The sequence below is a fragment of the Bufo gargarizans genome, chromosome 2 (genome assembly GCF_014858855.1).
Source record: "Bufo gargarizans isolate SCDJY-AF-19 chromosome 2, ASM1485885v1, whole genome shotgun sequence".
In the NCBI taxonomy this organism is placed as follows: Eukaryota; Metazoa; Chordata; class Amphibia; order Anura; family Bufonidae; genus Bufo; species Bufo gargarizans.
Window position 1 is genome coordinate 320,835,111 of NC_058081.1, and position 21,483 is coordinate 320,856,593.

At 48.9% G+C, this 21,483-nt stretch overlaps 1 protein-coding gene across 1 annotated transcript in view; it reads right to left on the minus strand.

The window, feature by feature from the left end:
* EEA1 (early endosome antigen 1) overlaps positions 1–21,483 on the minus strand; it is a 104,690-nt gene that overhangs the window by 20,684 nt on the left and 62,523 nt on the right. The window contains 8 exon segments of the mRNA XM_044280509.1: positions 502–603; positions 1,321–1,639; positions 3,626–3,660; positions 3,662–3,766; positions 3,900–4,055; positions 4,194–4,307; positions 8,180–8,380; positions 21,219–21,422. Coding sequence (XP_044136444.1) covers positions 502–603; positions 1,321–1,639; positions 3,626–3,660; positions 3,662–3,766; positions 3,900–4,055; positions 4,194–4,307; positions 8,180–8,380; positions 21,219–21,422 — 1,236 coding nt within the window.

Consider the following 21,483-nt stretch of genomic DNA (forward strand, 5'->3'; position numbering starts at 1 on the left):
ACAAAGTAATTGTGAAAAATATATAATTTTTTATTAATTTATTTTATACATATATGCACTTATATAGCGTTACTTTTGTTCCGCAGTGCTTTACAGACATTAGCATCAAGCTGTCCCCAATGGGGCTCACAATCTAAGGTCCCTATCAGTATGTCTTTGGAGAGTGGCAGGAAACCAGAGAACCCGGAGGAAATCCACACAAACATAGGGAGAACATACAACAAACAAACATATATGCATATGTTGACCTTGGTCAGATTCGAACACAGGACCCAGCGCTGCAAAGCACCAGTGCTAACCACTGAGCCACAGCGCTGCTCATAAATTGCAGAGACACCAACTGTTTCGGCATGGTCATAAGGATAACATTTCAGGAGGTGTCAGTGGGAAGCATTACAGACTCCAGAGCACTTGTCTAAATGATTGTGCTGAAATTTCACGCCATAAATTGATGGCTAATAAATAGCCTTAGAAGCGCATGAAAAGAGACAAATGTCTTACCTCCTCCTTTGCGGTCAGATGTGCTTTCAGCTCTTTGACCTCTATAGCTGCCGATTCTGTCTGCGCCTTCAGCTTAACTTTCAGATCTTCACGTGATTTTTCCTAGTGAAGCAATAGCACACAACATACATTTTAATGGTAACATTTTTCAAAAGGAAAGGAGTTTTCCAAGATTCTGATATTGATGACCTATCCTCTGGTCATCAATAAGAAGAGATCAGTGGGGTCTGACAGAGGACACCCGATGATCAGCTGCTTACAGAGGTTGCAGCATTCGGGTGAGAGCTGTGGCCTCTTCCTAGGCCAGTGACGTCACATTCATCGGTCACATGGCCTAGGCGCCGCTCAATTCCATTTAAGTGAACCAAGCATGGTCAGTATGTAAAGGATGGCGCTGTGCTTGGTAAGCTGCGGGGCTCCCTGGAGTGCCGTGGTCTGCTCAAACAGCTGATCGGCAGCGGTGCTGGGTGTCAGACCCCTGCCAATCTGATATTAATGACCTATTCTGAGGCTAGGTCAACAATATCAGAATCTCTGAAAAACCCTTTTATCTTTACGTCACAAAACAATCCCATATGGACAAGTGACCAGTAGGCGTAGTATGAAGCATATTGTGTTGTCTGCATAAATCAATGATTTCTTTCACTTTTTTTTAACCCTTTCCTGAAAATGCTTGTACTACTACTGTGCTGTTCTTATGGCAATAGGAGGGGAATAGTATGCTCAGTGCATGGCACAGGCGCAGAAGCCCCATAATAGGCCAATCCTTATGGGGTTAAGAAGGTTTAACCACAAGCCCATCGGCATCAATATACTGACCATGACCTGGACGAGTTCTTTTCCAGTTTGTCTTTCCTTCTCCAGTACCTCTCTTGACTTCTCCAGAGACTCTGTGCTTTTTGTTAACTTGTCCTTGGCATCAGCGAGTTCTTTCTGCAATGTGGCTCTCTCCAGCTTCAGTTTCTCCAGGTTACTGTCAGCTTCTTGTTTGTTTGCTGACAATTTTTCCAGGTCTTGCTTCAACTTTCCTGCAGTTTCCTTCAGACTGGTTGACTCTTTCTCTTGTTTTGACATCAGCTCCTTAGACTGTAACAGAACATCTGACTTCTTCTGTAGCTCCTGCTTCACATTAAGCACTCTGTCAACAGGAATTTCATGGGATAAAAAACGGTTAAGGATCTGTATAGAATATATTGGCACCCATCATCTAAAGCTAGAACAGTACAAGGTTTAGAGCACTATTCAACCCAAGTTGAGCTCTAGTGGCACCAAGGAAACAGATCTCTTTTCATACATTATGGTTTGCCAGGGGCACATTGCCTCAAGTAAATGGTGCTGTGTTGCAGTGTAGTGGTCGCCATGTGGCGCTGCGCTGAGTGATCAAAATGTATACAAAGAGTACAAGTTTATAAATCATGCTGAGAAGCAATAGATCATTGCATGGCATGTGGCTATGCAATCTAGGTCTTGTTTTTTTGTTTTTCACTGTTTGGCAGAAATAATTAAGACGTTAGGAGGTTATTATTTTTAGTTTGAGATTCGGAAAACCACTTTAATATTTGGTGGTCTACTTTACAATTGTTAGCAGGAGCACCTTCTGCAATCAGGGAATCAACCCATTCAAGAGAAGTACATTTTTCTTTATCCTTATTCCTTAACATTGGGGTGTTACAAGCAAATAATAAAAAGCTCATCCCTACAAACTAAAGACATTAGGCATATTCCTAGATAACCCATTACTTGTGAGGAGGTTACAAGCTATGGACACCTTTGGGAGACATTTTTATTTATTTATTACTGCATGCTACTTATTTTGGGCTAAAATCATTTTTGCAACTGGTCTTTACTAAACAAATTTCAACAGTCTCCCTCTCTAAAGCAGGCATGCTCAACCTGCGGCCCTCCAGCTGTTGTAAAACTACAACTCCCACAATGCCCTGCTGTAGGCTGTTCGGGCATGCTAGGAGTTGTAGTTTAGCAACAGCTGGAGGGCCGCAGATTGAGCATGCCTGCTCTAAAGCCTTCATTTTCACTGCATCTGCAGACTTGATTCTTCTGCTTCTCAGCGAATCTGTCAGACAGCTGCAATGACGGCTGAATTTCTAGATCTTATCTTTACATTTTTAACAGCTCAATTTTGCAATGCAAGCATCAGTAAGGGTATATACAATATATTAAATGAAAAAAAGATACCTTACATGATGCATAAACTAGGTAAAGAGACTAAGAATGAAAACACAACCATGAGCCTCCCAATACTTCCAGTTGAAACCATATTAATAAGTGGTAGTTTGGACTTAAAGCGAACCTGTAGGTGATATCTGCTTCCTTATCTGAGAGCAGGATATGATAGAGGGACTGGAGCTGAGATCTGTGATGTATAGGGTTATATGATCTGGGAAACATTTCTGAGTAAAGAACAGAATAACTCCTGACAGGACTCCTAGAAGAGATGATGAGAGTCATGATTACTGTGTCCAGCTGTCAATCACCCTGTGTGGGTGCAGTAATCAGAAGTCATCCTTATTTACTCCGCCCTGAGACTTTACTCTGCTTTTTATTCAGAAATCACGTTCTAAATCATATAAATCTTTATATATCAAAGAGAAATCACCTGGCAGAATCACTTTAAAGAGGACCGTTCACTGGCCCTGAAGTTACAATAATATTACCCGGCAGTGTAGGGCTTTATTAGTAGATGTCAGGGCATTTTTTAAAGATGCGCTTCTCTGTTCTCCCGCTGTGCCCCCCCCCATCCTTTTTGCTGCCCTATATGCTAGTTAGTAGCTTTGGTTTCTCAAGGGGTGTCTCTTTGGACTTTTTTTTTTTTCTTTCTCCACTGCTATTGGGCAGCTCACAGCCAGGGAGAAGGAGCCCATTGAAAAACCTGGCCGTCTCCTCCTCCCTGTACGATGCTACCAATTAGAATACAAGAAGCCAAAAGCGAACAGGGGATGACGACAGTGGGAGAACAGAGCAGAGCACCTTAAAAAAAAAAAAAAAAGCACTCTGACATCTACTAACAAGGCCCTACACTGCCAGGTAATAATACTGTAACGCCAGGAGCAGTGAAAGCTAAGCTATATTAGATTTCCATGACATTGTACTGGTGACAGTTACTTACAATGCCTTCTCATCCTCAAGCTGCTTGACTAGTTCCTGCCACTTTCAGATCTAGCTGTGAGCTCTGCTGCTTCTGCTGCTGAAGATCTTGCACACATTGTTCCCGACTTGCTTTTACACTTGTTAGATCTGCTTCCAGTTTCTGAGGAAAATACAATGTACCATACAAATCCATGAGTTACTGATATTAATCAATATAACTGAAAGAGGTTTTCCCATTAACAACATTTAGCATTTGACCACAAGATAACGCAATCCTCGCTTTTTGCACTCACCTTAATTTGCCCCTCCAGGGCCTCTGCGTTTTGCTCCAGGTTCAGATGCTTCTCCTTGTACTCTTTGAGAGTCTGCTCCAGCTGTGCACAGTGATCCCGCTTTTCTGCTAATTTTGTCGTCACTTGCTCAAGTTGAGTATTGACTTTATTTAATTCCTACTTAGAAAAGAATAGGCTCAACAGACAATCCAAAACAAGGACATGTACAAAAATTCTAAGCCAATGATGGCCAAAATCACACACAAATAATAGCTCCTGTTGTTACAGGTTTAGCAATATTGAAACAACGATTACCTGTTGCTTGTCCTGCAGAGCATTTTGAGCTGTATCCAAATGGTTTTGCAGGTCAACCCTCTGTGCAGTCTTCGCTGCTTCGGCCGATAGCAAAAGCTCAGTCTTTGCTTTGATCTAAAATTAAGTGAAACATAGATATCTTACTTTTTATGAAACAGACCATCATTATAAACTACACGGTTCTGTCCCAAAACATGTTCTACATTTTTCCAACCAGCACCTGGATTTAAATACTTTTGTAATTGCACGTAATAAATATTTTTTATTTTTTTAAAATCAAGTTTCTATTTTTTTTTTATATAAAAGGTTATATTTCATATGTTTGTAGAACATTTGATAATAAACAGAACATTTATATCAGTTTCTTCTTATTGTTTTAATTTGTTAAATAGAGCGATTTAATTATACAATGTTAGTAAGTGTAAAATAGTTAATCATTGTGATATATACAGTATTTTTCGCCATATAAGACGCACTTTTTCCCCCCAAAAGTGGGGGGAAAATAGCAGTGCGTCTTATACGGCGAATGTAGCTGACTTTGCCTTGTTTTCAATGATACACCCGCCGCGATGCTGTGCTGCGGGTGTATCAGCTGTGAGGGAGGCGGGGCTGGGGGCGGCATCTGCATTTATAATGACAGCGGGGCCCGTGCAGTGACTATTCTACTACACGGGCCCCGCTTACTGTATAATCGTATCTCTAATAGTTAATTGTTGTATGCATGTAAAAGCATAATGAGCGTTAATGAGCGCTGTGTATTACTTACAATTAGAAGCGCTCGCCGTTCGGAGCAGAGAGGAGGCAGGCCGGGAGGACGGGCGCTGGCAGTGTGAGTCATTACATCATGCGCCTGCGCCGCCCACTTTATGAATGAAGCAGGCGGCGCGGGCGCATGACGTATGACTCACGTTGCCAGCACCTGTCCTCCCGGCCTGCCTCCTCCCTCCTCTCTGCTCCGAACGGCGAGCGCTTCTAATTGTAAGTAATACACAGCGCTCATTAACGCTCATTATTGGAGGTGCAGATTTGGATTTTGGTATCCGAATGTGCTCGGTCTATTATGAGCAGCATATTGTCACATGGATTGATTTAATTTTCTAAATTGGAGGGTTCAACCTTTTCAGGTATTCCTCTTATTTTTACCTTATTTCTGTGCGATCTGTCATCCAGATCCGTAATTTTTTTCTTTCAAACCTTTTATCTCAGAGTTAGCATTTTCACATGCGTCTATTAGGTCGTTATGTGCTGTAATAATTTCCTCCATTTTGTTTTCTATATGAGAGGTACGTGAAGATAGATTTTCTATGTCTTTATGGATATTTAGCATTATCTGACCAATGTTGTCGCATATATTGGTTTGTAGTAATGTTAGCATTTCTTTCAGTATATTTTCTGTAATAGGTTGTTCTTCTGGCAACATTTCTTGGTCTGTAGATTGTTTTGAGGAATTTTGAGAAGAAATATTGCATTTTTTTTCCAGGTTCTGTCGAATTTGTGGGAGTTTGTGGAGAAAAGGTGAGCATCCTTTAGTTTTTTTTCTTGTTTGTCATTTGGGGTAGTAGGATAGTTTTTAGTGTTAATAGCCAGTTTGTTAGGGGTTAATATCGGCATTTTACTATTATTGCTGCCCCCTCTGGTTTCTTTAGCCATGACAGCCATTGTTAGGCTGTTTTGTGAGGGACCACAAGGGGCCATCTTGTGGAGCTTTCGTCGCTGTGACGAACTCAGTAATATGACGCGGTGCCCGCTTGTTCCTCTTCCCCTTCGACATTGCAGGAGACCGGGAGTCAGTAAGTATAATAAAATACTTGTTTTATGTCTGTCTCTGTTTGTTTTTTCCGTTTTGTGCCGTTGTAGCGGCGCTGATCCACGGAGCTGACGGGTCAAGCAGCCATACTATCGCGTGGCCAAGTCATCCCCGTAATTAAAAATTTTGTATCACCAGTGAGCTATTCAATAAAATGTATCTGTATAGCGCCATCAGCTGCTTGTTCTTTTCCTTATTTTTACCCATCTTACAGAGTTGGTCAAACGTGCTCAGTTTAAACCTTTATATGTCTTGTTAGAAGCTGTGGCAGTTACAGGGAGAGAGCTGCAGCGGAAAGGACATGCCCTCTTAGCTGCCAGACTGAAGATAATCTAGCAGGGCAATTGGAGCAATGAATCGGGAGATCTCTGGATCCATGTGAGGTACAGGGCTGGTTCTAGCTTTGTTAAAAAGGTATTGTCATGTACTATATGATGTCTGAATTACATTTTTTACATTCATCATGGCATAACACCTTTAAGAAAAAGTCATATAAGCCTGCTTTCACATCAGCGTCGGCAGATGGCAATAATGACAATCTCAGCTCTAAGACCTTTAATACTTTGACGGACTGAGTAGTCTGAATGACTTAAAATGGGAAAATACTTTAAAGCGAGTCTGTCAGCAGGTTTGATCATGCTAAACTGCTGACAGCACTAGGTAGGGGCTACAGTATTGTGAATATCACGAGAAATGAACATTTATTCTGCCAGATTCTGCTCCTGCAAGTGTGCTGAAGGTGGTTCCTAACTGTCAAGTGCTTTCTGCTCTCTGCAAGAGAGGGGACGGCACTTGAAGAATAAAATTCATAAACTTTATTTCAGACACAAACAATCCATGTTAGGTTACTTTCACACTAGCGTTTTTGCTGGATCCGGCGGGGTCCAGCAAAAACGCTTCCATTACTGATAATACAACCGTCTGCATCCGTTATTAACGGATCCGGTTGTATTATCTGTAACATAGCAAAGAGGGATCTGTCATTAACTCCATTAAAAAGTCAAGGGGGGAAGGATCCGTTTTCTATTGCGGCAGAGAAAACGTCTTGATCAGTTTCCCAGGACGGAAAGCAAAATACAGGTTGTCTTTTGCTCTCTGGTCTGGGAACGCAACTAAACGGAACAGAATGCATTTTGGAGCATTCCGTTCTGTTCAGTCCCCATTGACAATGAATGGGGACAAAACTGAAGTGTTTTTTTTTTTTTTTTTTCTGTATTGAGCCCCTATGACGAATCTCAATACCAGAAAACTTGAGCGCTAGTGTGAAAGTACCCTAAAAAGCAATGCATCCATCTAAATGTTTAGAGCGTAGAGTCATTCTTAGCCCTGCCATGACTAAGTGTGACTCCAAGCGCAAAACATGTAGTTGGCACCCCAGGCACCAAAACCAAAGCTGATATCTGTGGATATGTGTGGAGGTGGTGAGCTGATCAAATCCTGGTATTTATTAAAGCCCTTCCCACTATTTTTATTGACAGCTGTAGTGGTCTCATGCAACAGGCACCTCTCAGTACAGAGGGGAAACAGCACAAAGAAGACACTCGAAGGAGCAGAATCTGGTAGAAAATATCTACATATATTTACACTATGTCTGGTCATAAAAACTCCACAAAAGATATGTTTGTCCTCCTCTATCCAGCCCCTACCTAGAACGGTCAGCTGTTTTCCAGGCATCAAAACTTATCAACAGGATAGGTGATAAGTGTCTGATCGCTGGGCGCCCCACCGCTGTGATCCCCACCAATCTTGGGAACAAGGTCCCAGTTTGAACGGAGTGGCACTCTAACACTGCCGATCCATTCAGGCTCTATGGGACACAGCTCTGTACTAGACTATCTTCGTCAGTGCCCTAAACTTTGAGTAGAGCAGAAGTGTACATGCTTGATCATCTCTCCAATGAAGAGGGTACAAGGTACATTCGTTCTATGGATACGTGAGAGGGTCACAGCAGCCCTCAAATGTCACACGATTTTTGCCTATCCTGTGGTTAGGGGATAAAGGGACTTTCCCAAGATCAAAACGTGTGATCTTTTTCCCCTAAAAACAGCTTAGAGCAAAGTTTTCTCAAAAAGGTTACTAACGTAACATAACCTTACACTATTGTATATAAACTCCTGAGGAATTCCAGGATTAGAAAACTCTTTACAAAATACAAGATTTTATAACAGTAAAAGACTACCTGCAGATCCAGCTGCACCACTTTTTCTTTGCTTTCATTTAGCTGCCCGGTTAGTTCTCTAATGTTGGTCTCCAGAGACAGGACACGGTCTTGAGATGCTCGAAGCTGGGATTTCTGTTCCTGCACTTGTTCATGCAAATCCTCTTGTGCTCGTTTGTGACTTTCGGACTGGTTCTTTAACTTCTCTGTTAGTTGTGTTAACTGGAACAGAAACCAGAGCTTTTTACCTCAAATCCCAGGCCGATTTTTGCAAATCTGACATGTGCCACTTTATGTGGTAATAACTTTGAAATGCTTTTACTTATCATCCAAGCCATTCTGAGACGGTTTTCTTGCGACACATTTCACTTTATGACAGTGGTAAATTTGAGTCGATATATTTCCCCTTTATTTATAAAATAATCCCAAATTTACAAAAAAAATAGAAAAATTCTCAATTTTCTACATTTGAATTTCTCTACCTTTAAAACGCGATTTTTGTATAACTTACCAGTAAAATCTCTTTCTCGCTCTTCCTTGGGGGACACAGGAGACCTTGGGTATAGCTCAGCTCCCTAGTAGGCGTGACACTAAGTGAAAACTGTTAAGCCCCTCCTCCAGCAGCTATCTCCTCAGCCTGGAGAGAGAGACTGCCAGTTGCGTGTCCAAGTAGTGAGAAAAGGCAATGTCCAACAAGTGGAACCAACAAGCCAACTGCCCAACAGGGTAAACCAAGTCCGGAAACCGTGTAGAAAAAACAATGAATGGGTGGGTGCTGTGTCCCCCAAGGAAGAGCGAGAAAGATTTTACTGGTAAGTTATACAAAAATCTAGTTTTCTCGCCCATTTTCCTTGGGGGACACAGGAGACCTTGGGACGTTCGAGAGCAGTCCAAGAGGGGGGAACCACAGCTCCAAGGCGAAGCACCCGAAGGCATCCAGGAACCGCCGCCTGCAAAACCAGGTGGCCTAAGGCAGCATCCGCCGAAGCCCGAGTATGCACCCTGTAGAACTTAGTAAGGCGTGCAAGAAAGACCGGTGGCCGCCTTGCACAATTGCGTGGCCGAAGACCAATGTCTCCGGCCCAGGAGACACCGACCGCTCTGGTGGAATAAACGGCGACACCGAAGGCGGAACCCTGCCCTTGATGCGGTAACCTCAGCAATAGCCATTCTAATGAAGCAGGCGAAAGCCACCCTGGAGGCCGTCAAACCGTTGCACGGACCCCCTGGGACCACAAGAGCCGATGATCTCCAAGTAAAACTGCAAGGCCCGAACAACGCTCAATCGGTTAAGTGTCCGTTCCCGGAGGTGGGAAGGGGAGGACGATGGCCTCGTTGAGATGAAAGGCAGATACCACCTTCAGAAAGAAAGAAGGGACGGGATGGAGAACAGCTCTGTCTTGATGAAGGACAGAAGTCTCAGAACAAGAAGGGCCGCCATTCAGACACCCGTCTGAGAGACACGACGGTTAAGAAACACAACCGAACAGGGCAGAAGGAGTAGAGAGAACTTCTGTAATGGTCCAAGGGAAAGTCTGGATCGCGGAGAGCACAGCATGTAGTTCCCAGGGCGGTGCCGGTGGACCGTACAGAGGAACCAATGAGTCACACCGTGGAAGAAGATCTTGACAGGCCCAAGAGGGGCCAGGGAACGCTGGAAGAGAATGGACAGCGCCGACACTTGACCCTTCAAGGAACAGAGTCCCAGTCCCAGGTACAGGCCGGACTGGAGAAGGATAGAACCATGGGGAGAAAAAGGCAGAGTGGGGGAATGCCCAGCTTCCCACAGAACCCCAGATAAGAACTCTAAGTCCGATAATAATCCTGGACGAAGCACGGCCGGGAGCGAATACTAGCACGCCCGCTGGAATCGCCTGGGCAAGCGGGAAAAAATCAGGATCAGGAGCAGACCAGTAGTACGGGCAGAAGAGTCCGGCAAAACCGGTCCTGTTGGCCCCTGAGCAACGTCGTCCCGTATCCACCCGGAGTGGGGGAGCAGAAGGGCAGACGGAAGGACCTGAAAAGGGTCCGCCCAGCAACCGACAGATGCCAGGACAAGACAGGCTAAAGTCCATGTGGATGTTGCCACCAGAGGAAGGGGTTCTACTGTCCCGGTGTGGGAGATCCAAGGACAATCTTGACCGAAGAGTAATCCTCCCAAGTTACCGAGAAGGTAAGTCTACAGCAGGACAATCGCCTAAAATGGAAAACGCAAACTGCACCCAAGCGGGAGGACAGAACGCGGTAGACCCGGTAAATGGGCGCACAGCTAGTACAGCCAGTGTGAACGAATGAGGCAGTACGAGGCCAAGGAACACCGGAAGAATCCAAGTGAACAACCATGCTCTCCACAGAGGGGGAGGGGAATGAAGGAACAGCCTCTGAAGCCTGGCCGGGGCAGAAGCCACATTGGAGTGATATGCCCCGAGGGAGAGCCAAAACAGAGCTGGTGAGAAAAAGCTACTCTGTGAGACTTCCGGCTCACCGCCTCGCAGAAGGCAAATACCCTAAAGAAACCAAAGTGGAGGTCCCCCGGACCTGGATAATCGAGCACCCAAGAGACGCTGGGTGACGTTCCAGAGGGGAGCGGCCAGAACCTGGTAGCAGAGCAGAACTGAAGCGCAGAGGGCGCCCATAGGAAGGACTCATACCACACTGCATCTGAAGAGGAGGAAATGGTAGTAGGCGAGGGAACAGTAGTCCCGCCAGAGCCAATGTAGAATTCGAGGGGCGCTGCAGACCGCACTCTCGTCCATGTGACCGCTTGCGAAGGGAAGCAATGCAGCGAAAGGACGAATGGGTACGCATTTAGGAAGCACGAACACTCCCCAGTTGGAAGGGCCAAAGAACATGGTGGATACCGTCACAACGGAACCGCAATATACAATGCAAACCAGAGAATTAGTACCGCCTAGCTCGGTGCAGTAGAGAGCATGTAGAACCATCCGGGTCAGGTGGAAGCAGAATGATCTCTTCAGAGAAGAGTTCAAGGCTTGCGGCAAGCATCGTATCCCAAGAGAAACAAGTATGTCACAGGAGGAAGGGAGGCATACGTACGAGCAGCCCCGTAAGCAGTGAGAAGGCCAACCCACCTACGGGAAGAGAAGGCATACACGGCCCAAAGAACGCACAGAGCGCACAAGAACGTCCGCTCACTGCAAAATAATCACTCAGCAAAAGGGGCCAGCCACAGAGTCCCACAGTATCTACAGAAATGCAAAGTGGCGCCTGGAAGGAAGTTATGCACAAGACTAGTACTGCATGCGATGGAACGCAAGCAGTCCGCCCAGAAAAGGGGGGAAATGTACCTGGAAAACACTGCAGTCGGCAAGAGTGCAAAAGCCCGCCCCAAAAGGGGGTGATGCCCAAGGTCAGTACCGACTTCAGAGAAGTAGGACATACCATATTCCGCAACTTATCGGCGAGAGAGCAACCCCAGTCAGTGAGAGGGAGAGAAAGAGAGAGAGAGAAAGAGAGAGAGAGAGAGAGAAAAGAGAGAGAGAGAGAGAGAGAAAAGAGAGAGAAGAGAGAGAGAGAGAGAGAGAGAGAGAGAGAGAAAGGGGCCAGCCATACAGGCCCATGAGGAAGCCCAGATATGGGAGCCGGCCCCTGGAGATGGCCGGTACCTGAAAGGTTAACAAAGATCCGGCCTGGGGAGCGGCGCAGCGATCACCTGGGGGCGGGGGAACCTCCCGGTGGGAAGAATTTGCGCCTGAAGAAGTTCCCGCCCCTCCAACCGAGGACGGAACCTGCGGCGCCCGGCCGACGGGGAGTAACCGACGGTCGGCTGGGACCCACCCTGCGGGCCGGCAGAGTCAGGGGCCCGGGGAAGAAGGGCCGGAATTGCGGCCCAGCAGGCCGCGAAGCCTGGCCCAAAATTTCCGGCGCCCGGCCGACCGGAATGCACCGACGGTCGGCCGGGGCCTGTTGGAGCATCACACTCAGTTGCAGGCCGCGGGTGCCCACCCTGCGGACCGGAAGCAAGACCCTGCGCCTTGGCAGCGTCAAGAGCGGGCCCCTGGCCTAGAACAGCGCACCGGTAAGGGGATGGAGACCCTGAAGTCCAGCACAACAAACCTTGCCCTTGGTGGACTGGGTGCCCGTGAGGGTAGAGGAGGGTCAGGGGCAGCAAGGCGCGGGACCCCTGGCCCTGAAGCAGTGGCCAGTAAGAGGGAGGGGGACCCCGAGACCGGGTGCCTGTGACGGTAGAGGAGGGACGCCTGCATAACCCCTCCGTCAGGGGCAGCTAGGTGCGGGCCTCCGCAGCTCCTAGGGCATTCCTCTCGCAGAGAGAAGGGGCAGTGCCAATGTCCTATGGAGGCCAGGAGGGGAGGAGGGGGAGCAGGGAGCAGATTTTCGCCCTGTGGCAGCCCAGGGGCCAGCCTAGGTCTAGCAGGGACAGAAGGGTCCAGAGGCCCAGTATGGGGGTCAGTCACGCAGGAGACCGGGGTGGGGGGAGGGGGGGACGTAGGGCTGGAGAAGCCACTCTCTCACCATCAGCAGTCTTCACCCTCAGTCCGTTCCAGCAGGGTCACCCCTTCAGCTACTGGGACCGTAGTTAAGAGGGACTTGGCGTGCGGGCGACCCTTGCGCTAGCGGGATGCAGGGGAGCTAGGCTGCCCTGGTCCACCTTGCCTCCCTGTGGGGGAGGCAGCAGTGCGGGTGACCGGCACTGGCGCAGCTCGACACCAGGAGAAACAGAGAGGTCTACTGCGTCTCTGTTGTCCCTGATGGTCTGAAAGAAAAAGATAAAAGTAAAAATCAAAAAACTAAACAACAAGGAGGAAAACGAGATTTTTGTATAACTTACCAGTAAAATCTCTTTCTCGCTCTTTCCTTGGGGGACACAGAAGACCTTGGGTATAGCTCATCTCCATAGGAGGCGTGACACTAAGTGAAAGCTGTTAAGCCCCTCCTCCACAGCTATACCCTCAGCCTGGAGAGAGAGGCTGCCAGTTGCGTGTCCAAGTAGTGAAAAAAGGCAAAGCCCAAAAGTGGAACCAACAAGCCAACTACCCAACGGGTAACACAAACTCGGAAACCGTGTAGAGAAAAACAAATGAATGGGTGGGTGCTGTGTCCCCCAAGGAAAGAGCGAGAAAGAGATTTTACTGGTAAGTTATACAAAAATCTCGTTTTCTCGCCCAGTTTCCTTGGGGGACACAGAAGACCTTGGGACGTTCAAAAGCAGTCCAAAAGGGGAGGGACCACAGCACCAAGGCGAAGCACCCGAATGCATCCAGGAACCGCCGCCCGCACACCCAGGCGGGCCAAGGCAGCATCCGCCGAAGCCCGAGTAAGCCCCCTGCAGAACTCGGTAAGGCGTGCAAGGAAGACCAGTGGCCGCCTTGCCCAAATGCATGGCCGAAGCCCAATGCCTCCGACCCAGGAGGCACCGACCGCTCTGGTGAAATGAATGGTGACAGCAAAGGCAGACCCCTGCCCCTGGTGCGGCAACCTCAGCAATAGCCAATCTGATAAGCTGAGAAAAGCCATCCCGGAGGCAGTCAACCCCAAGCACGGACCGCCTGGAAACACAAGAGACCGAATGTCGACAAGAGCCGGAGATCCCCAAGCAAAAACTGCAAAGCCCAAACAACATATAGGCAAACACCACCTTCAGAAGGAAGGAAGACATGGGATGTAGAAACAGCCCTGACCTGGGGAAAGACAGAAGGCTCGGAACAAGAAGGGCCGCCACTCAGGCACCCGTCCGAGACACGACGGCTACGGAAACAACCGTACAGGACAGAAGAGGTAGAGAGAACTGCTGTAACGGCTCCAAGGGAAAGATTGGAGCGCCGAGAACTCAGCATGCAGCTCCCAGGGCGGTACCGGAGGACAGTACAGAGGAACCAAAGAGCCACTCCGAGGAAGAAGGTCTGAACAGGCCCCGAGGGCCGGGGAACGCTGGAAGAGGAAGGACAGCGCCGACACTTGACACTTCAAGCAAAAGAGCCCCAGTCCCAGGCCAGGCCGGACTGGAGAAAGACAGAACCATGGGGGGGAGAAGGGCAGAGTGGGGAATGCCCAGCTACCCACAGACAAAAAACCCTAAGTCCAACGACAGATCCTGGACGAAACACAGCCAGGAGCGAACAGTAGCGAGCCCGCTGGAGTCACCTGGGCAAGCGGGTAAAAACCCAATGTGACCAGGCGCAGACCAGTAACACGGGCAGAAGGGTCGGAAAAAACTGGTCCCGTCGGCCCCCGAGCAACGTTGCCCCGTATCCACCCGGAGTGGGGGAGCAGAAGGACAGACGGAAGGGAACCGAAGGGTCCGCCCAGCATCCGCCAGATGCCAGGACAATACAGGCTAAAGTCCATGCTGATGTAGCCACCACAGGAAGACTATCTACAGTCCTGGTGTGGGAGATCGAAGGACAATCTGGACCGAAGGGCAGTCCCCCCAAGTTACCAAGAAGGTAAGTCTACAGCAGGACCATAGCCTAGAATAGAAAGCGCAATCTGCACCCAGCGGGAGGACAGAACGCGGTAGACCCAGCAAGAGGCACACAGCTAATACAACCAGTGTGAACAAGGGAGACAGTACGAGACCAAAGGAACACCGGAACCATCCACATGAACAACCATGCTCCCCCCAGAGGGGAGGACAGTGAAGGAACAGCCTCTGAAGCCTGGCCGGGGCAGAAGCCACATCGGAGTGATCTGTACCGAACGGGGAGCCAAACAGAGCCGGCGAGACAAGGTAGTCGAGACCGAGGCCGGCATCACACCCCCCAACCGAAAGGAGGAGTGGGCAGCAGGGAAGCCATAGGACAGCCCAAAAGCAGAACCCTGCTACACTGTGAGACGCCCGGTTCACCGCCTCGCAGAAGGCAAATACCCTGAAGAACCCAAGGTGGAGGTCCTCCGGACCTGGGTAATCGAGCATCCAAGAGAAGTTGGGTGATCTTCCCGAGAAGAGTGGCCCGAACCTGGTAGCAGATCAGACCGAAGCGTAGAGGGCGCCAAGAGGAAGGACTCATACCACACTGCATCCGAAGAGGAGGAAATGATAATAGGCGAAGGAACCATAGTCCTGCCAGAGCCAACGAAGAATCCGAGGGGCGCTGCAGACAACAGCGCGCATCTAGGAACCACGAACACTTCCCGGGAGGAAGGGCCAACGAAATGAATGAGTACCACCCAGCTCGGTGCAGTAGAGAGCATAGAGCCCTCCGGGTCAGGTGGACAGAACGATCTCTGTAGAGACGAGTGCAAGGCTTGCGGCAAGTAACCCAAGAGAACAAAGGGATGTCGCAGGAAGGAGGGGAGGCATACGTACGAGCAGCCCCGTAAGCAGTGAGAAGGCCAACCCACCTACGGTAGGAGAAGGCATAAACGGCCCAAACAACGCACAAGAACGGCCGCTCCCTGCAAAAAAGTCACTCAGAGAAGAGGGCCAGCCACAGAGTGCCCCAGCATCTATGGAAGTGCAAAGTGCAACCTGAAAGGGAGTTATGCACAAGCCTAGCATGGCACGCGATGGAACGCAAGCAGTCCGCCCCGAAAGGGGGGGAAATGTACCTGGCAAGCTGCAGTCGGCAAGAGTGCAAAGGCCCACCCCAAAAGGGGGTGACGCCTAAGGCCGTACCTACTCCAGAGACATAGGACATACCATATAATCCAGCAGGAGCGCAGGAGGTCCACCTAGTGAAAGGGGGACATGCACAGGGTTATCCTAGCATTAAGAGAGCGTGCAATAATTCCCCCAACACCGAACTTTGTGAGAGTGCAACCACTCCGCCAATGAAGGGGACATGTACAAGTCCAGCACAGCACGTACAAGGACAGCCGTGAATCTCATGAGCGTGCAAAAGTCCGCCCATGGAATGAGGGGTGGTCACGCACAAGGCCAGCACCGAATCCAATGGGAGTGCAAGCGTTCCACCCATGTTAGAGGCCATGCTCATGGCCAGTAACGTATCCGGCTAGAGCGCAGTATGCCGCCCGGAAAAAAAGAGTGGGGGGGGGGGGGGGGATTCCATGCACATGGCCAGCATCTCAACCAGGGAGAGTGAGAGCACCCTGCCATGTACGGGAGTCATGCACATAGCCAGCAACGTACTGGCGAGAGACAAACACAGTCGGTGAGAATGTGTGTATGTCGCCTGAGGAAGGGAGGCATGCCCATGGCCGGCAGCGAATCCAGTGAGAGTGCGTACACCGCCCACGGAAGAGGGGCCATGCACATGGCTGACAGCGGATCCAGCGAGAGTGCAAGCACCCCGCCATGGAAGGGGTTCATGCACATGGCCAGCAACGCACCAGCGAGAGAACAACCACAGACAGAGGGAGTGTATGCATGCCGCCTGAGGGAAGGAGGCGTGCCCAAGGCCGGCAGCGAATCCAATGAGAGTGCAGCATACCACCTATGGAAGGGGGTCATGCCTATGGCCAGCCGCGAATCCAGTGAAAGTGCAGCGTTCCGCCTATGGAAGCGTGTCGTGCACCTGGCCAGCACCGCATCCGGTGAGAGTGCAGATTTCCGCCTAATAAAATGGGGACATGCACATGATCGGCAACAAATCCAGTGAGAGTATAGCGTTCCGCCAATGGAAGGGGGTCACGCACATGGTCGACCGCGAATCCAGCGAGAGTGCTGCGTTCCGCCAATGGAAGGGGGACGTGCACATGGCCAGTACCGTATCCGGTGAGGGTGCAGTATTCCGCCTATGGAAGTTGGTCACGCACACGGCCGGCAGCGAATCCAGTGAGAGTGCAGCGTTCCGCCTATGGAAGGGGGACGTGCACATGGCCAGCACCGTATCCGGTGAGAGTGCAGTATTCCGCCTATGGAAGGGGGTCACGCACACGGCCGGCAGCGAATCCAGCGAGAGTGCTGCGTTCCGCCTATGGAAGGGGGACGTGCACATGGCCAGCACCGTATCCGGTGAGAGTGCAGTATTCCGCCTATGGAAGGGGGTCACGCACACGGCTGGCAGCGAATCCAGTGAGAGTGCAGCGTTCCGCCTATGGAAGGGGGACGTGCACATGGCCAGCACCGTATCCGGTGAAACTGCAGCAATCCGCCTTAAGAAGGTCATACACAGGGCCAGCCCGCAGCCAGGGAGAGTGCAGTATCCCGCCTCCATACCTGGAGAGGGAGACGAATTCTGCCTACAGAATTGACCGCATGCACTTGGCCCGCGCTGCATCCCGGGAGAGGGCAAGAAACCGCCTAAAAGGGGAAATGCACCTGGCAGCGACGCAGGCTGGGAGCGCGAAACCATGCCGCCTATGGAAGGGGGGCATGCAGACAGGCAGCACTACTACGATGAGGCTGCAGCGTCCTGCGCAGCCCACAAGAATCTGTTAGACATCTGTTTATTCATTATTATTTCATATCTTATTTATTTCTTTATTATTATTATTATTATTTTTTTTTTTTTTTTTTTTAACAGCCTCTCTGAGGCTAAAGGGGAACCACCATATAGGGGCACAGATTCACTTGATGCAAGAAAAAAAGGGGGTGGCCAACCATACAGGCCCATTGGGAGCCGGCCTGCACCCAAAGGGTTAACAGGGAGCCGGCCTGGGGGCCGGCGCTGCGATCCACTGGGGGCGGAGGAAGCCCCAGGCGGGAAGAATACGCGCCGGGAGAAGTACCCGCCCCCTCCAACAAAGGCCAGAATTTCGCGGCCTAGTAGGCCGTAAAGCCGGGGGCCTAAATTTGTGCGGCGCCCGGCCGACCGGGGCCGCATAGTATGATATACCGCCGGGACTGAGGCGGAGCGGCGCATTAAACCGGCCGCGGGAGCCCACCCCGCAGGCCGGAAGAGTCAGGGGCCCAAATGGAGTGCCGGAATTGCGGGCCCGCAGGCCCGATGGCGGCCCGGCCGCACCGGAATGTCCATGCCGGCTGGAGGCCAGTGAGAGTGCAGCGTTCCTCAGGAGCGGGGCCCCAGGCCCTGAGCAACGCTCCGGTAAGGAGATGGGGGGACCCTGAGATCGGGTGCCCGCGTAGTATTATATACCGGCGGGACATCAAAAGATAAAGGGGGCTGCATGTCCTATGGGGGCCGGGGGGGGGGGGGGGGGGGGGGAGCAGGGAGCAGATTGCCGCCTTGCGGCACCCCAGGGGCCAGCCTAGATCCAGCAGTGGAAGGGATTCGAACTCATGACCTCTACCACATAGGCAAGGCATTTACCCTCACAGCTATGAAGCTGTTCAGAGGCACAGTATGGGGGTCAGGCCCGCAGGAGACCGGGTGGTGGTGGTAGGGGGGGGACGTAGGGCTGGAGAAGCCACTCTCTTACCACAGCCGTCTTCACCCTCGGTCCATTCCAGCAGGGTCGCCCCTTCAGCTACTGGCACCGTAGTGGCAGGACGCTGGAAGAGGGGCTTGGCGTGCGGGCGACCCTTGCGCTGGCGGGATACAGGGGAGCAGGGCTGCCCTGGTCCACCTTGCCTTCTGTGGGGGAGGCAGCAGTGCGGGTGACCGACACTGGCGCAGCTCGACCCCGGGAGAAACAGAGAGGTCTAGTGCGTCTCTGTTGTCCCTGATGATCTGGAACAAAAAGAAAAGAAAAAGTAAAAATAAAAATTTAAACAAGGAGAAAAGAGCCCTGCAGAGCAGGGAGTGTCTTGCCTCCTTGGACACTAAGCAAAAACTGGCAGCCTCTCTCTCCAGGCTGAGGGTATAGCTGTGGAGGAGGGGCTTAACAGCTTTCACTTAGTGTCACGCCTCCTATGGAGATGAGCTATACCCAAGGTCTTCTGTGTCCCCCAAGGAAACTGGGCGAGAAACAGCCCTGCAGAGCAGGGAGCGTCTTGCCTCCTTGGACACTAAGCAAAAAACTGGCAGTCTCTCTCTCCAGGCTGCTGGAGGAGGGGCTTAACAGTTTTCACTTAGTGTCACGCCTCCTAGGGAGCTGAGCTATACCAAGATCTTCTGTGTTCCCCAAGGAAAATGGGCGAGAAATGGTTATCAATCAACATTCCCCATATGTCTGCTTTATGTTGGCATAAATTAATATATTTTTTTAGGACGTTGGAAGGCTTAGAAGTTTAGAAGCTATTTTTCAAATTCTCAACAAAATTTCCAAAACCATTTTTTTAAGCACTAATTCAGTTATAAAGTGATTTTGAGGGGCTTACGTAATGGAAACATCCCATAAATGACTCCATTTTTAAAACTGCACCCCACAAAATATTCAAAACTGATGTTACAAACGTTGTTAATCCTTGAGGTGTTCCACAAGAATTAAAGGAAAATGGAGGTAAAATTTGACTTTTTTGGTAGATTTTTTATGTTAATCTATTTTTTCTTTCAACAAAGCAAGGGTTAACAGCAAAATAAACCTCAATATACATTACTCTGATTCTTCAGTTTACATAAATACCCCATATGTGGCAGTAAACTGCTCTATGGGTACGTGGCAGTAGTCAGAAGGAAAGGAGCGCCATATGGATTTTGGAGGCAGATTTTGCCATAATGGTTTTTAGGCACAATTCTGTATTTGAAGATAACATGACGTACCCCTACAGTAGAAACCCTAAAAAAGTGACCCCATTTTAAAAAATACACCCTTCAAATAATATATTAAAGGGGGTACTGCTGACCACTTTGACCCCCTAAGAGTTTTACAGAAGTTGGAAACGCTTGGCTGTGAAAATGAAAAGTTTTGTTTCTTCCAATAAAGTGTTGCTTTAGCCCCAAATATTTCATTTTGACAAGGGGTAACAGGAGAAAAAGCACCCCATAATTTGTTACCCATTTTCTCCTGAATATGGCAACACCCCATATGTGGTGGTAAACTCCTGTGGGGGCACATGGCAGGAATTTGCAGCACAGATTTTGATGAATTAGTTTACGGGTGCCATTGGTTTTTATTTTTTAAGTGATTGTTTCATGTGGGGACTCATTTTTTGCAGGATGAGGTGACATTTAATTGGTACCATTTGGGGGTACATAAGACTTTTTGATCGCTTGGATCACCTTGGCTCACTTTTTGTGAGGCAAGGTGAAAAAAATAAATAGGCGTTTTGGCATGGTTTAAAAAAAAAGAATTCACAGCATTCACCTGAGGGGGCATACAATGTCATATTTTTATAGAGCAGGTTGTTACGGACTCGGCGATACATAATAGGTCTATCATTTTTATTTTTGTTAAGTTTTACACAGTGAAATCATTGTTGAACAGAATAAAATCTTGTTTTTGTGTTGCCATTTTCTGAGAGCCCTATTGTTTTTTATTTTTGGGGCGATTGTCTTAGGTAGGGGCGAGATGAGATGATGGTTTGATTGACACCATTTTAGGCTAAATACGCCTTTTTGATCGCTTGATATTACACTTTTTGTGAAGCAAGGTGGCCAGAAATGGCTCTTTTGACAGTTTTTATATATTTTTTACGGTGTTCACTTGACAGGGTGGATCATGTGGTATTTTAATAGAGCCGGTCGATACAGATGCGGCGATACCTAATATGTCTTTTTTTCCCCTTTTACAATTTTTTTTTATTTTTTTGACTTTATTTTGGGAAAATGTTTTTTTTTTTTACTTGAAACTTTTAAGTTTTTTGGAAAACTTTCTTTTTTAACTTTCTTTTTTGTCCTACTCTGGGACTTCAACTTTTGGGGGTCTGATCCTCTTTACAATGCATTACAATACTTCTGTATTGTAATGTATTGGCTGTAAATGTATTACTTACTGTAATACACTTACAGCCTGCTTGCCTATGAGATCCAGGGGGCTGGCTCTCACGGAAGGCAGCCACGATGCCTAAGGAAGACATCAGGCTGCCTTCCCTGCTATTGGGTCCCGTGTTTGCAAGTGTTAATGACAGCCGGCCGGACTCCTACCGCTGATTGGGTAGGCGCAGCTCTTGTGCCCGCCCGATCAGAGCTCCGTAGCTGTACGGCGCTGGGATTAGTGACCCTGATACCTGTGCTGTACATGTACGGTGCTGGTATCCTAAGGTTTAATTATAACTGCTAAGTAATGATCAGATCAAAACAAGCCAGAGAGCACAAGCACCTGGCAGGGTAGGTACGGCTGTACGAGTTCTTAGAAATAACTTCTGGAATTAGACACTGGTATACGTCATTCATACCTGCTCCTGCAGAGTGTGGTTCTTCTCTTGTAGCTGGCTGAGGACAGCAGTCTCTCCTTCACCAGCTTGAATTTTGGCACATAGGTCTTCCCTCTCTTTCTCAAGTAAAGAAATATTTTTTTTGCTTTTTTCCAGCAAGGCCTCAAGGTTTTGAATTTTTTGGTCTTTGTCCCCAATTTGGCGTAAAACTTGCTCAAGGTCATTCTGAAAGCATTCATAAGGCATCAAGTAATTATATAGTAGAAAATACAATTACAACTGGGCA